This window comes from Micrasema longulum, unplaced genomic scaffold, assembly GCF_059751315.1.
Source record: "Micrasema longulum isolate JH-2025_06_02 unplaced genomic scaffold, ASM5975131v1 h1tg000769l, whole genome shotgun sequence".
Lineage (NCBI taxonomy): Eukaryota > Metazoa > Arthropoda > Insecta > Trichoptera > Brachycentridae > Micrasema > Micrasema longulum.
This window is the reverse complement of record NW_028277963.1, coordinates 18,870-33,851: the sequence shown is the minus strand read 5'-3', so window position 1 is coordinate 33,851 and position 14,982 is coordinate 18,870. Positions and strand designations below refer to the sequence as shown.

The 14,982-nt window shown below is 33.2% G+C and overlaps 1 protein-coding gene across 1 annotated transcript; it reads left to right on the top strand.

Moving 5' to 3' along the window:
* Window positions 1-6,243: 6,243 nt before the first annotated feature.
* LOC148279079 (mediator of RNA polymerase II transcription subunit 21-like) lies at window positions 6,244-7,938 on the top strand. Its single transcript, XM_088230450.1, has 3 exons — window positions 6,244-6,432; window positions 6,524-6,802; window positions 7,507-7,938. The coding sequence occupies exons 1-3, from the start codon at window positions 6,391-6,393 to the stop codon at window positions 7,618-7,620; spliced, it is 435 nt and encodes a 144-aa protein (XP_088086576.1). The 5' UTR covers window positions 6,244-6,390; the 3' UTR covers window positions 7,621-7,938.
* The last annotated feature ends 7,044 nt before the right edge of the window (window positions 7,939-14,982 follow it).

Genomic DNA, 14,982 nt, shown 5'->3' with positions numbered 1-14,982 from the left:
AACATTCTAAATAAAAAATTAAATAAAACAAAGTTTATTTTAATTAGGATGTTAAGAATTTTGTTTTTCTTTACGACTCTCTAATTTTAAAATATTTGAGTTAATATATTTGATCATAAGTAATAATTTTCTTAAAAAACTTCTGTGATTTAATCATATTCTTATCCCAAGAGGAGTAAAGCATAATGAATTATTTTTTAATATATTCGAACTAATATTAGAATTTTACAAGTTATGTATAAATGTTATTAGTTAGATGCTGTTTCAAGTCAAATTGCATTTTACCTATGGCTTCTAACTTTTTGACAAACCTATAACTGGGTTGTGACAAATTATAATATGACATTGTTATAAATATAAGATTAATACATTTTAAGCCTTTATTTTAAATAATTTTAATTAACAACAAAATAAAAACTGTTTGTTTACCATTTTTATCTATGTTACTTAAACAAACCATCCTAATGAAATTTCACATGTAAAATAAGTACTCGTAAGTTAATATTCACATAATAATAATTTTAAAATGAAACAATTTATATCAAATAAATATTTATGTAGTATGTATTACATTTGAAAATTATATAATACTCAAAGTATTTACTATGTAAATCAATGTATTTAAAAATATCTAATAAATCATTATTGTTTGTGTATGTTAATAAAGAAGTAGATATTCACTGTTTTATTCGTCAACAAATAAAAATAAAATGAATGATTATTGTAGCTGACACGCTGCCGGCGTCATGTTTTGTTCCGCCGCTGTCACAGGAACAACGCTGATTGTGAGGCTGCAGAGTCTAAGATTACCTAGTTTCGCCTCGGTGAGCCCTGAGAGGTCCTTAGAAGGGTTTCTTGCTTCAGATCCGATGGTCCAGTCGCCAGGCCAGGGAGAGTCGTCCAAAATCGAAGTCAAGGGGGAAGTGAAGTGAGTGTGAGTAGAGTAGAAAGCTAGGTCAGGAAGGTAGAGAGTAGAGTGTGCCCGGGACTAAACATCGCATAATATGTAGGACCGACAACAGAGGGGACTGTCAAACATGCTATAAAAGGAGAATACAGGATTGATTGTTCTTTTTTCCACTTAATTATCTTGCCATTTGTAAATTCAGTAAAAACAAATCTCATACAAGCTATCCTAATCGCGCATCATTTAATAATAATTTATTAGTAAATGATCCTGTACATATCTGCAGTTGAGCATCTATTTGCTTTCTATTCCCGTAAAGTAATGCAGGCTACAATTGTCAAATAAATAGGCAATCAGTTATGTGTTGTGATAGATTGCCGTTTTCTGGGAAGCCATATTTAGCATGTTTTCATGCATACAGGGTTTTCTTTTTAAATGTTAGCTCAACTCACCGACGACAACTCTTGACGTCCACAGGCAGTGTAATTTGAAAACTTTAAAAGATCATAGCGGTGATAATACCATGCTTAAAAAATCTTACTTTGATAGTCTATTAATAAATAGAAAAACTACTGAACTTCCTCATTCAAAAGAACTGCAATTAAATAATACTAAATCTAATTTTGCCAAGCAAATGCTATGTTAAAATTATTATGTACAATTAATTGAATTTGTTAGATGTAAATCCCCCACCGCAGACGGAAACACAGAAGGTGACAGGGGAAAAAATAGGGACGCAATGAGTGTTTGATTTATGACTATTGTAGTACTAAGTGACTTTTGTGAAGTTAAGCGTTAGATATTTGTGTGTATTTTAGTGTTAAGTAATATATTTGTATTTCCTTTGTATTTTAAGAGCATAAGGTAATATTTTAATCATAAGTGTAGGTAGTATGTAAGTAGTTATGCGAAATATTAAAATTAAGTAGGAGGGCAGGAAGACAAGAGAATGCCTGTAGGCAGCGATAAGGCTCACCACCCATCATGCCGCGTCTCTCGGGGGGGTGCAAATAGGAGAATGAAGTGCCGTACTGGCGTATGGAATATAAGAGGAGGAATCGATAAGAAGATGAATGAACTGTGTGATAGTATGAAGGATAAGGGTTTAGATGTTCTTTGTATAAGTGAGAGCATGAAAAAGGAGAGTGGATCGCTGGAGCACAATGACACGCTCGTGCTGTGGTCTGGTGTTCCAGAATGCTCTCTTGCGGCGATGCTCTCTCTTAGAATGGTAGAGTGCTTGATTGAGTATGAATTTGTTAGCGCCAGACTCATGTGGATCACCTTTAAGATTGGAATAACGAGCATTATGTTCATTATCGGATATGCCCCAGTCGATTCGGCAGGTGAAGATGTGAAGCGTGAGTTCTGGGAAAATGTAAGGGAAGTATGTGCGAGGAAAAAACCGAATGAAAGAATATTTCTAGCCGGTGATCTGAATGGATGGGTGGGTAATCGTCGAGATGGCCTAGAAACAGCCCTTGGAATGTATGGCGATTCAAGGATAAATGGAAATGGAAAAAGTTTGCTTGAAGTGTGTCTTGAGTGGAACCTTTTTGTTTCGAATACATTTTTTAATCATAAAGGTATTCACCAATACACATGGGAAAGAGGGAATGAAAGAACGATAATTGATTAAGTGATTGTTGACTCTAGATTAAGAACAAACACAACCGACACCCGCGTGTTTCGGGGCGCTGAAATGGAATCAGATCATTTTCTTGTTGTAACACGAGTGATTCTATTTCGTGGATGGCGCTCACGAACGAAAACTGTGACATCTTCGTCTAGAGTCAAGGTTGAAAAGTTACAAGTCGAGAATGTAAGAGTGAAGTATAAACGGGATTTAAACGAAAGTTTAGCAAAGAATGAAATAGAAGTCAATATCGACCAAATGCGGGTACGATTTAAATCGTGCTTGTGTGAATCGGCAAAGAGTGTATGCGGAATGGCGTCCCGAAGAGGAAAAAAAGGAGATGCATGGTGGGATGATAGTATTAAAGACCGTGTAAAGGAAAAAAAGAATGCATGGATGAAGCTTATAACAATTAGTGACATCAATAGCAGCGAGTATGAAAGAGCGAAAAATAGTTATAAAGTATGCAAGAGGTTGGTTAAGAATGGAGTGAAAGAACGAAAAAAACGACTAAACGAAGAGGAAGGTATAAAATTGTCCACTCATTTTCATGAAAATATAAAACTGTTTTGGAAAGAGGTGAAAAAGACAAAGAACTCCTCCGAAAGTGGAAACATAAAAGCGATAAAATCAAAAGATGGCCGAATGCTAACGAATGACGAAGGAGTGAAAGAGAGATGGATGGAATACTTTATGGAAGTATACAAAAGTACTGAAAGTGTCCCTGAGCAACAGCTTGGTTGTGCAGAGGAAGATACGAGTGATAATAGGTCATGTGAGATAAGCATGGTAGAAATAAAGAGTGCGCTGAAAAGTATGAAAAACGGAAAATCCGTTGGGTATGATAAGGTCGCTGTGGAATATCTGAAGAGTGGTGGCCAGATTGTGGGTACATGGCTGCACAGACTTTTTAATCTCTGCCTAAAGGAAGGACATACGCCTTTGGATTGGAGGAGGGCAGTTGTCATGCCTTTATATAAGGGAAAAGGATCTCGTACGGAATGTGGAAACTATAGGGCCATCAGTCTTCTGAGTTCTGTCGGTAAACTGTATGCGAAAATTATAATCGAGAAAGTAAGAAAGGTGACGAAAGACAAAGTGTGGGACGTGCAAGGAGCCTTTATGAGTGGACGTGGATGCACGGATATAATTTTTGCGCTGCAAATGCTAACGGAGAAGTTTTTGGCAAAAAGTCAAAAACTGTTCTGTGCATTTGTTGATTTGAAAAAAGCGTATGATAAAGTAGATAGAATGAAATTGTGGGGCGTGTTGGAAAAGTATGGAGTAAACAATAAACTTATACGTGCAGATCGTCTCTCTATGAGGAGAGTTCAGCGTGTATAAGAGTTAATGGGTTAATGGAGTTAATGGGGGATTTACATCTTGGTTTGCGATCTCAAAAGGCGTGAAACAGGAATGTGTAATGTCACCATGGTTGTTTAATCTATACATGGACAACTGTAAGAAAGAGATAGAATGTATGGGTATTGGAGCGAAAATGGATAATTTTTCAGTAAGCTGCTTGTTGTATGCTGATGATGCAGTTCTGTTAGCAAGCAGCAAGGCTGATTTGCAGCAAATAGTCTCTAGAATGTATGATGTATGCCTGGAGAGCGAATTGGCGATGAACGAAAGTAAGTCAAAAGTGATGGTATTTGAAAGGGATAGTGAGGTTACTGACTGCATAATAAATGTAAACAACGAATGTCTTGAGCAAGTAGAACAAGCATGTTTTCAAGAGATGGAAGAGTAGAAAAAGATGTTGAAAGAAGAGTAAATGCGGGCAACAAAATGAACGGAGCGCTAAGCACAGTAATTTCTAATAAAAATATGTCAATCGAAGCTAAACTGGCAGTGCACAACGGAGTTTTAGTCCCAACACTTATGTATGGAAGTGAAACATGGAACTATCAGAAGAAGGATGAAAGCCGAGTGAACGCGGTTGAAATCCTATCTCTTAGACGAATGTGTGGGAAATCAATGTATGACAGGGTTACGAATGATGAAATCAGGCGAGAGTGTAAATCTGAGACAAGTATAATTGATAAGATGGTTTGGTCACGTAGAACGAATGGACGACGAAAGAATGGTAAAACAAGTATATATGGCGAAAATGAACGGCAACGTTAGACGAGGACGACCAAGGAAGACGTGGCATGATCAGATAAACCAAAATCTTAAGTCTGGTCATGTCAAAAGCAGACAGAACCGAAGGACATGTATGACAAAATGTATGAATGTGGAAGAGGCTAGGATTGTATGCCAGGATAGACGTGTGTGGCGGTCCATTCTCTCTGCCTACCCCTACGGAAAATGGCGTGATGGTAGTAGTAGCAGTAGTAATTGAATTTGTATAAAAAATAATGATAATTAACAGCCTAAATAGTAAAAATAGCTGTTTTTTTTAGTAAGGGCTGTTCGCATTTATATTTTTATAAGTCTCGCTATTCAAAATATTTTGAAAAACTGTTTGGTACCCCTTTTGATTTATGTTGTGCGATTTTCTATGGTTGATCGGTGATTTAGTGGTGCGCTTGGCCGATTCAATGATATAATCGACTACATAATTCCTGAAATCGGTTATAGGAATAATCGATTAATCAGATAACCAGTTATAACCAAAAGAATCGCACATAGGTTACGGATATGATGCCGACTGTTCGATGTTCAATGAATCATAATCAATTTATATGAAAAATTCTTTATACAAAGTTATTTGTCTTAAAAAAAAAAACTTGGTTAGCAAATACATTTATAACGTTATGACAATTATTACAAATATGGTTTTCTGAAAATAATAATAGATATCCATGACTAAATTTGATGGCGGTTGTTTTTTCTCGTCGTAGAAAGTTATTTTTGTGTTTTTTACTTTAGTTGAAAATAATAAAGAAATTCAATAAAAAACAGTGGGCTTGCACAATATTTTGTAGTTATTTTTAATTGCCCATAGTTTTAGCCCAATAGGGAAATATCACATGCTACGAATACCGATAAAAATATATGAAATTGATTTTGAATAATTTATTATACTTTCAAAATCAATATGTAGATATTGTGAAGAAATGTTTTTATACATAAATGTACAAAATAAATTCAATAAAAATACGTTCGTAGAAAAACGCGACGTGTTTGGCCTTGGTTGTTGTGACATTAAAATTCGTGAAATTGTTCTACAGAAATTTCAACGGCTGGAACAAATAAACACGAATCGTGACATATTAGGGGCGTGGTCAATGTAATTACCGTTTTTGCGGGAATTCAAAATTACAAATTTATGCTACTAATAATTAGCGAAAAAAAAATTTTTCACCGGACAGTATTTCATAGATCTTTATTGCTTTAAAATGTTTTCAAAAATGAGACATTTCCCTATTGTCTTAAAACCTCAAAAGAGAAAACAATACTTTTTTTCAAATTTGTAATTAAACTTATTTTACCCTTTTTTCCCATCAGATGGATCTTAATCCAATTCCTCGTGCGGCGTTTTGGGGACAAATCTATATTACGCAGAATTCAAAATGAATTCATTATAATCTATAATGTCAAAAATAAAAACCTATACTTTTTAATCCGGAGAAGAAATTGAGTTTTGAATGCGACAATAAACTGTTGAATTCACATTCGGAGTTGTGTAATTTGTGGCTGTCTATTTGTGCTAACATTACTCTACTCTGACCATAGATTATTATTGTAAAATGTTACTAGTTCGCGACAGTTTTAAATCTGACGTTTGTATTGTGAATTTTGGCATGTCTCTGGTTTCGCTCGAGGGATTCAAGCGTATTTTAACCTAGCGACATATTTCCAGATATAACTTTAAAATTATAACTCTGGAACATAAAACATGGCTGATAGATTGACCCAACTTCAAGACACTATTAATCAGGTAGATTATTGCATTTCAACCAAGTAACAACATAATAAAGGTAGTTCAACGACATCGAGTTGTCATTCTGACAGTTCTATTCTCTTTTTAGCAAGCTGAGCATTTTTGCAACAGTATTGGAATTCTGCAACAATTTTCTACACCAAGTAAGTTCCCAGCCTTCGATCGGAGTGGGTCCCAGACGCCCAGTCAGCAGCAAGGGCAGGAGGACTATGCTTTGCTATTCGCCTCTCTCATTTCCCGCTGCGCGAAAGACATCGACATCCTGATAGACTCTCTCCCTAGCGAAGAAAGCTCCACCGAGTTACAAGTTCAGAGTCTCAAGAGACTGGAGTCGGAAAATAAAGAGGCTGCGGAAAAGTTAGAAGAGGTAATGATAGTCTTGTTTTGATTTTAAATTAAAATAACACCCGTGACCAATGGAAACCTATTTTAATAATTGCATTAACCATATGTTTAATATATCAAACATTTTCCGCTTAATGGTGTGTGACATTTATAAATATGCATTAGAGTTCTTGAATAAGGAAATCGAGTGCAGATAAGTCTGCGTCGTAGTGTAATGCTTGAGGTATCGAGTTCGATTCCTATAAAGATTGACGTGAAATATTGGTTTTGAAGGTGGTTTCACACTGCAATATTTCATGTTCCTGGACTGGCGCCTGAAGAGAAAGGCTGGTCACCATTACCTTTTAATGGATAATCGATCTGCGCTTTATTTGGTGCATCAATACAGTGCCCTATGTGCCATCAAGTTTAAGATAATTTGTTAAATATTTTCTACCTATGTTTATAAATCATAACTATTTAATTCCTACCAGATGTAGAATAATTTATTGTTCCTCTGTCAGAACACTTACTCTGATAGTAGATGTTGTGTTTCTTAAACTGACTAGATAAGTTATTTCAAAACAAAAAAAAGATTAGTAAGTTCCATAGTGTTTTTTTTTTATATATACAATTAAGTTTTGACATATTAAATTTTCCTATTTGAAACATTCATTATAATATTTACCTAGATTGGATAAACTTGATAACTGATTTTTTATGTAATGAATTTATTAATTTATGTAGATTGTGAGACAAGGTGAAATACTGTTGGAAAAAATCCAAGGAGCTTTGAGTGACATCGCTCAGGCTCAACTGGACATGCAGAACCCTGACATCACCATGGAAACCCGGCCGTAGAACTGCAGCCAGCGATACTCCATCCTATACCTCCAGATTATGCCAATTGATCTATTTATTTAAGACTGTCTACTGTATTAGAAATAACATATTTAAGGATATATTTTTAACGAGGGTAGTGTTCTTTAGCTAATGAGTGGTTGCTTTTACAAGTGTTTCAATAATGCGAACTCTGCTTGAAAAAGAAAGTATCACTGCACTGTGTAAGTTATTTTGAGTTAGTTTTTTTTGTAAGATTATTTTCTCATTTCGGTTACGAAATTTATGTGTTGATGAAATTGGAGTTCAGAAAAGAAATAAATATTTTTTAGTACCATATTTGTTGATTTTAATTATTGTGTATTTGCCCCATATTTGTTAATTTTAATTAATGAATTAAATGTATTTTATTTGACAGATATTTCGACAACTGCTTTGAAAAGGGATTACTGAAGTCTAGGCATTTGCAAGGCGTATGTTTTGTCATTGGCTGGTTAAAGTAATCATATTACAGATGTTTAAACATCCATATTCTTCAATTATTACATCTGTTGACTGTTTTGAAGTAAGTTAGCTGAAACCTTTTTATTGTGAGATGTAACATATTAACAATAATAAAAAATGACCTTTTTTGATATATCAAACTTTAACTAGCAACAACTTCATCACATTGGTAGCCTTCATTATTTTTGTCAGCAAATGCCCTCCTCATTCCATGTTATTTTCTTGTGTATAAATTAAGTACTTGCATTAGATCCGAGGTTCCAGTTAAACGTTTTATCAACAAAAAAAAAATGTTTCAATTATAGTGGACAAATTAGACAATTTGACATGTCTGTGAACCCGTAATAGCAAAAAAAAGTTTGGAAATTGATCACACATGTCAAAAAACATTACAAATCAAATGTAGTGCAGGATCCGATGGTTTGTTCGTTTGAAAAATATGCAGACCGCAAACTGTTTTGTGATTTGCGTATCTGAAACCCAAAGGTTTGGTCGGCCAAAGCCATAAAAAAAAACATTTCCACGCGCTCGTGTGGTGTGTTATCTTATACGGGCTTTCTGATGGTGATTATTAATACGTGTCTTCAATACATAAGAGAGGCTACAGTATATAGAGACCACCCATGTTTGTAAAAAAAATATAACCAGCGTGAAATGTCATTGAAGATTTTTTTATAAAAAAATTCTACATAATATGTACGGAAGTGAAACATTCAAGTTCTTTTATGATAACTGTGATTTCACATTTACCGTTTGGTATAAATTATTTGGATTAAATTAAAGTGGACAGAGAATTTGATTATGATTTTCATTTACAGACTAAAAGACAAATGCTGGCTTACTTTTTTCCATGAACCACGCAAATTATACTTTCAGAGTATGTATCACTCTATTTACAAAATATGATGCAATTTACCTAAATATATCGTGGATTATTTCAGAAGAGGAATGCTTTTAGTAAAATTAACCATTGTAAGTTCAATTCAATTGGCTATGCTTTGGCCCTAAAGCAGTCTCAGAATCAGTTTTTGGCCGTAACTAGAGGTCTGATTACATAAAACAAAGAAGCGATGCAGAGATGGATCCTTTTGGATGGATTACATTGCTGTCATATCTTGGAATGCAAAAAGGTGCTATGTTATTGATTTAAAGCACATAATGGTGGAATGAATCAAGGATTGCTTAAGACGAATAGGATCCAAAATCTAATATCAATTTTGAATGATTATAACCCATTCAAGGTAATTAATGAGAGTTATGTACTTTATCATCTCCGGCAGAAAAAGCAACCTCAAGATATCTGCTTAATGTAAAACAATCTGGAGAACAGATGTCCCAAAAAGGCATTTATTACTTGTAAATATATTAGGTTGCCGAAGATTGGGGTTGGAGGAATCACTGCACAGTCTCTTGGCGAACAAATATGTAATGTCTTATCTACATTGCATTCCTTAACTGGCCACAATACGAATGACGAAGCAAATGTTTAATGCCGCGTTGGTGGATGTTTTTCAGGATGCGCTTTCAGCTTTGGGTAATGGGTTTTAAACTATGCAGCTATTTCAGGACCTGGAATATGTTTGCACTTATCTTATTTATTAGCAAATAACAACAGCGGATGAGCTACGATATAAATTGATATGACAAAACATAGGTGTTGCCCTAAATTTGTGAAGAAGGCTGTGAGCTATGGAGAAAGTAACTTTTATCCAAAACAAACGACAAAGAAATCTCTGCTAAACTCTTTAATAAAGCCATATAAGTCAATCTGACTGTCGCACAATGTCATGTTGTCGCAATAGATTTTTTGCGAGCTGTATTTATTTACAGCATATACACTTGTTTTAAATAATGTACCATTGGGGGTAAAGGATGGCGGAGGGGGGTGTCGCACCACAATAGTCACTGGCAACATCAGTCCCATCGGAGCCTAGGACCACTACAGCGTACGTCAGAATGCGGTTTGCATATTTTGCATACAGAACCTCTTTCGGAGTCTGGACTAATGTATCAAAACTTTATTTAATAAGCAGTTGATTTCTAAAATAAAAAAACCCATTTTATTCTAAAATATTTATAATAATCGATGAAATTTCTGCGATCTTGTAAATTCTTCAATAAAACTTATTTGATACCAATTTTCAATGGTTTTCATATATTAATATGATAATTATTATCCAACTGATGGAGCATCGTTGAGAATGGAGATTGTGGCAGCTCTGGAGCAGGATACTGAAGCGACCGTTAAATATTATTTTCTTTTTGTATAGTCAATTTTTTTCTAAATGCATTTGTATTTTACAATTAGATTTTATTGAGATTTTAAACTAATGAAAAATGAGGCAATAATTTTAATAAAAAAGTTTATTAATTATAAATTCTAAACATTAGGAGCGATATTTACAGCAAATTAAAATTTCCTACTCATTGGTTTGTTAAGATACACATACAGATATATACCGGATACAGGGAAGTCCATTACTGTTGGACATCATAATATATATATATAGTACAATCGAATGAACACATCGTTAAGGGGTAAATAATATACACTCATAAATATATTCAGCCAGTACTTCCGCGGTTGGTCCTACTATTTACAGAATTCGAGGAAAGTTAACAACCTTCCACTCGATATGTTGCCATATGCACAAATATTACTGTGGCTGTTTCACCAAAAAATATACATTATTCAGGAACCACCTTTTGCGCATATAAACATGTCTAAATTATTATAGCTACTGTACAAATTACTTAATTTCGGAACGCCTTTCGGATGCAATTTTTCTATGTGTACATTTTACTTCATTGTTTATAGCAGTGCAAACAAGAAATTTTTTCTTTAACTTGTTTGACAGTCATTTTTATTCATACATCAGAATGTTGAGGGCAAAAGATTGAAAAATGTCGCATGAGTCTAAATTTTATCAAATGAATTTATTTTACACCACTTTAACCAGGTGCATGATAAATCATTACAAAAATATTTAAATTGTCTAAAATAATTAATTTCTTGAGTGAGAAAATGCATACGAATGAGTAAATTTTACTAAAAAACATATATGAAACATAAAGAATGTCTTTATATAAAAAAATATTATCCAGAAATGTTTAAAAAATAGTTTTAAAATATGAACGAAAACAAATATCAAACTTTATGTGGTGGCTGGGAATTTTAATGAAAAGGTATTTGAACATTGTTTTTCTGTCACTCTCTAGTAAATGCCTGTAGTAGATACTGTGCGAAAAAGACAACTGCACGTCGGACTGTAATCAGCATAATTGCCCAACTAAAATCGATGTTTCACTGTCCCGTTTTCCGCACCCCAAAACTGAATCGATTTGGCAGTTTTTTTTTTTTAGAACTCTTTCTATCCATGGATACTCTTATCAAAATTAAATTTTCTGTGTCGGTACCTTTTTGCATTTTTCGAAGATAGTTATCATATTTGTATACCGTACATCCGAAGACAGCAGATAAAACTGGGCACTTTTAAAGGGTTTTTTGATGGTCCTAGTTCCCATAGTAAACGATTCATTATAAAAACAGAACGATAGGTATACCCCAATGATATATATATATCTATAGTGTGTAAAGAAATCATCACTCTAATGAAATTTAAAACAGGAGTTTATATATTTGATTTTTATAGGTGCGAGGGTTTACACGGTCACTGTAATCAATTATATAAACTCGTTTACCCTGAAGATGGCTCCTGCGATGGTAGTTGAAACGAAGGAACAAATCCAACACACACGGTATCACCCAAAAAAATAAACATATTGATTTTTTTATCTTGAATTTTGGCAAATCAAGTTAGATTAGCGAGTTTAAAAAACATCACTAAACATCACTTCGAAATTTTTAAAATTTAAAAAAAATATTGAGGCCATGATCCATGGAATCTAAAAGGTAAATGAACTTATTGTGGATAAAAGACGACAGGCTGAAAAGTTGACAACAACATTGGTATAACATTGTGTATTCTAATACCAAAACTCCCGATACATATTATAATATATGGCTGTCAAGTCAACACTTAAACAAATATACGTAAATTGTACAAATTACAGTACGGCAGATTTCACCATTACAATAATATGTGTTACAACATTTATCGAATAAAAACATTGTGATGACAGTCTCTTGGTATAGAAATATAATTTATATAAATATCAATTTGTTTTACACGTACAGTTTTTGCCAGTCAATATGGAAAACACCAAATACATTTATATGATTATACATTGTCTAAAGTCTACACACACTCTAAAAAATAATACCAACCTTCAGATAATACTCATAATGGAGTCAAAACATGGAAAATAAAAAACTAATTTGCGATGGATATTTTTAACTACTTTTTTGTCAAAATATGTGAAAAAATATATGAAAAACAAAAATTAAACAGAAATTAAGTAAAGCCCTATGGTAGTGGGGTGGCAAAAGGCAATCTGTTGTTTTTTAAACCATACAGGACAAATAATTCCGTCCGTCACGGCTTGCCGTGTGAAAGGAACAGATGAACCCCACATTTAAATATGACTATTTTTAAACTCTTGAGAGACATATTGTCTATGTAATTTCAATACCGCGGAACAACTATTTGTCAAAATGTTTAGGAGGGACAAAAAACCTTGTGATTTTGTAAAAAAAAAAATAAAACAAATTTAAATGCATTGTGTTATTGATTTCTATAAGAAAATATATTTTTACTATCGTATGGGTCTATACAAAGTTAATTATGGCAGTTAAACTGGCAGTTACGCATGGCGTATTCGCTGTATTCCCTTCCTGCAAATCGAGTACGTCTCATCCGCTGTATTGCATTTTGCGATATACGCGGCATTGCTTGCTTCTTTAGTGGGGATGATTTATTCGCAATTTAATTTAATGCAAGCGGTCTCTTTCAACATTTGAATACGCCGATCGATCAATGTGGCTTGTCCCATTCAACTGAAAATGCCAAAAACCCTTTTTTTTTGGCCTATATGCAGTATTGAACTTACATAGATAATATTTTCTCATATGAAAGAGCATGAGATTTTAGCATGTTTTATGTAAAAATGACAGTTTTTGAAAAGTGACAGATATATATGTACAATCCTTTTGCCATCACAGTACTAATTGATTATTTATAATTAATTACGTTTCGTAAACAAATATATTTTTCAAAGTATATAAGTAAAACAATTTTTAATGATTTTCAAAATTAATGATTATGATTAAAAATTGATTTTCGTCATATGAAAATCTTGCATTTTTGAACTGGTTATCAGTTCATAACTACATACATACGTATATGTACATACTTGAATGATTGACAAAACGACACTCAAAGTTGACTTGGTTGTGTTAATGATTTTTCTATTACCACATTTTGATGAATATTATGGATTTCATGCTGTTTGATTTCAAAAGAAAAAAAAAGATTTTAGATGACATGACATGTACATATAAAGGTCAGTATTATAAGTTTAATGTATTTGATTACGGATACTTTACAGATGAATGAAGAAATATTTTAAAGAAATCATTTCATTTCATTATGACTGAATAATGATTAAATATAAAAAAATTGTAAAATAATTAATTCGATGAGTGAGATGGATTCATGTATCACATTTCTATATTATTAAAAGTCTCATTGCTTGAATTCCTAGCTATACAAGTACGGAAGAACATTTAAACTGATAAATTCGGTAAATTGAAATTATGTATTACAAGACAAAAACTGCATCAAAATGGAAGTCAGAAAGAAAGTATGATTGATTTATTAAAGCACAGATTTAATTTAATTTAATCACATTATTTAATTTTATCAATAGATTAAATTGTAAAAAAAAGAACTGGGATGATTTAAAGTTGATACACCTACATTTGTAAAATAATAGTACGTACAAAATAGACAAATCGTAAGTATTTTTTTCACACAGTATGTACAGATATTGAAAATAAAGAGCGTCGGAAAATATAAGATCAATTACAATTCTCCGTGGTTTTCAAATGTATGTATTGTCATCTTGGTGGTAAAAAAAAGAGTCCCAGTGTTTTGAGAAAATCACTTTTTAGTCGAGCAGTTGACAAAAATACATTTTTACGTTCTAGTACCTACAATTATTTATTCAGTTAGATAAGTAAAGTCTGTGTCTTTATCACTATAATTCTGTGTACGCACATACAAACATTAAGAAAAAAAGGTAAAAAGGAAACTTCTTATGAGGTATTTATATGTTTTTGTTTGGTATGCCCGAGAAGTAGCTCATTATAAAAGTGAATAAATGTACGGAGAACTAAAATGTCAACTTATGTTTCCTCATTACATCTGAGATCTAGCTATTTCTGTGAGCATTTCAACAAATTCAACATTTGTCAATGAATAAATAAATATCCTGAAATGATTTTGATACGAGAAAACCTAACCACCGTGTAAAACACGAGTCCGGCGAATTAATTTAATTTAAAATATTGATTTGGATATTTCCTTACGGCCATTGTATAGTATGACATTCCGAGTGAGTTAGAGGTTCCAATTCCAAATGATGACCTTGATAAAAATAAGGATAAAATTTCTCAGTGAACTTTTACTTTGTTTCATTTGACCGATGAGTGCTTTCGCCATCTTCTTGTTTATTTAACATTAACATTTCCAACTTTCATACAATTTTTTACGAGGTTTTTGAGAGATAAGATCAGGTAAGTATTTCATTTAGGGATTTGGCAAAGTAAATATAATATCGGGTTGTGGTCCCGTGGCTAGTGTCTCGGACTCACGGACCAAAGGTCCGTCGTTCGAATCCCACTCTACCCCAACTTGATTCCATTTTCTAATAGTGAGTTATTTACAACTCGTTGAGAATGGCCCTCAAAATTAAATA

Coding starts and splice junctions, on each gene's coding strand:
- LOC148279079 (XM_088230450.1), top strand. CDS start 6,391: ATGGCTGATAGATTGACCCAACTTCAAGACACTATTAATCAG. Junction 6,433..6,523: donor TTCAAGACACTATTAATCAG/GTAGATTATTGC, acceptor TTCTCTTTTTAG/CAAGCTGAGCATTTTTGCAA. Junction 6,803..7,506: donor CTGCGGAAAAGTTAGAAGAG/GTAATGATAGTC, acceptor TAATTTATGTAG/ATTGTGAGACAAGGTGAAAT.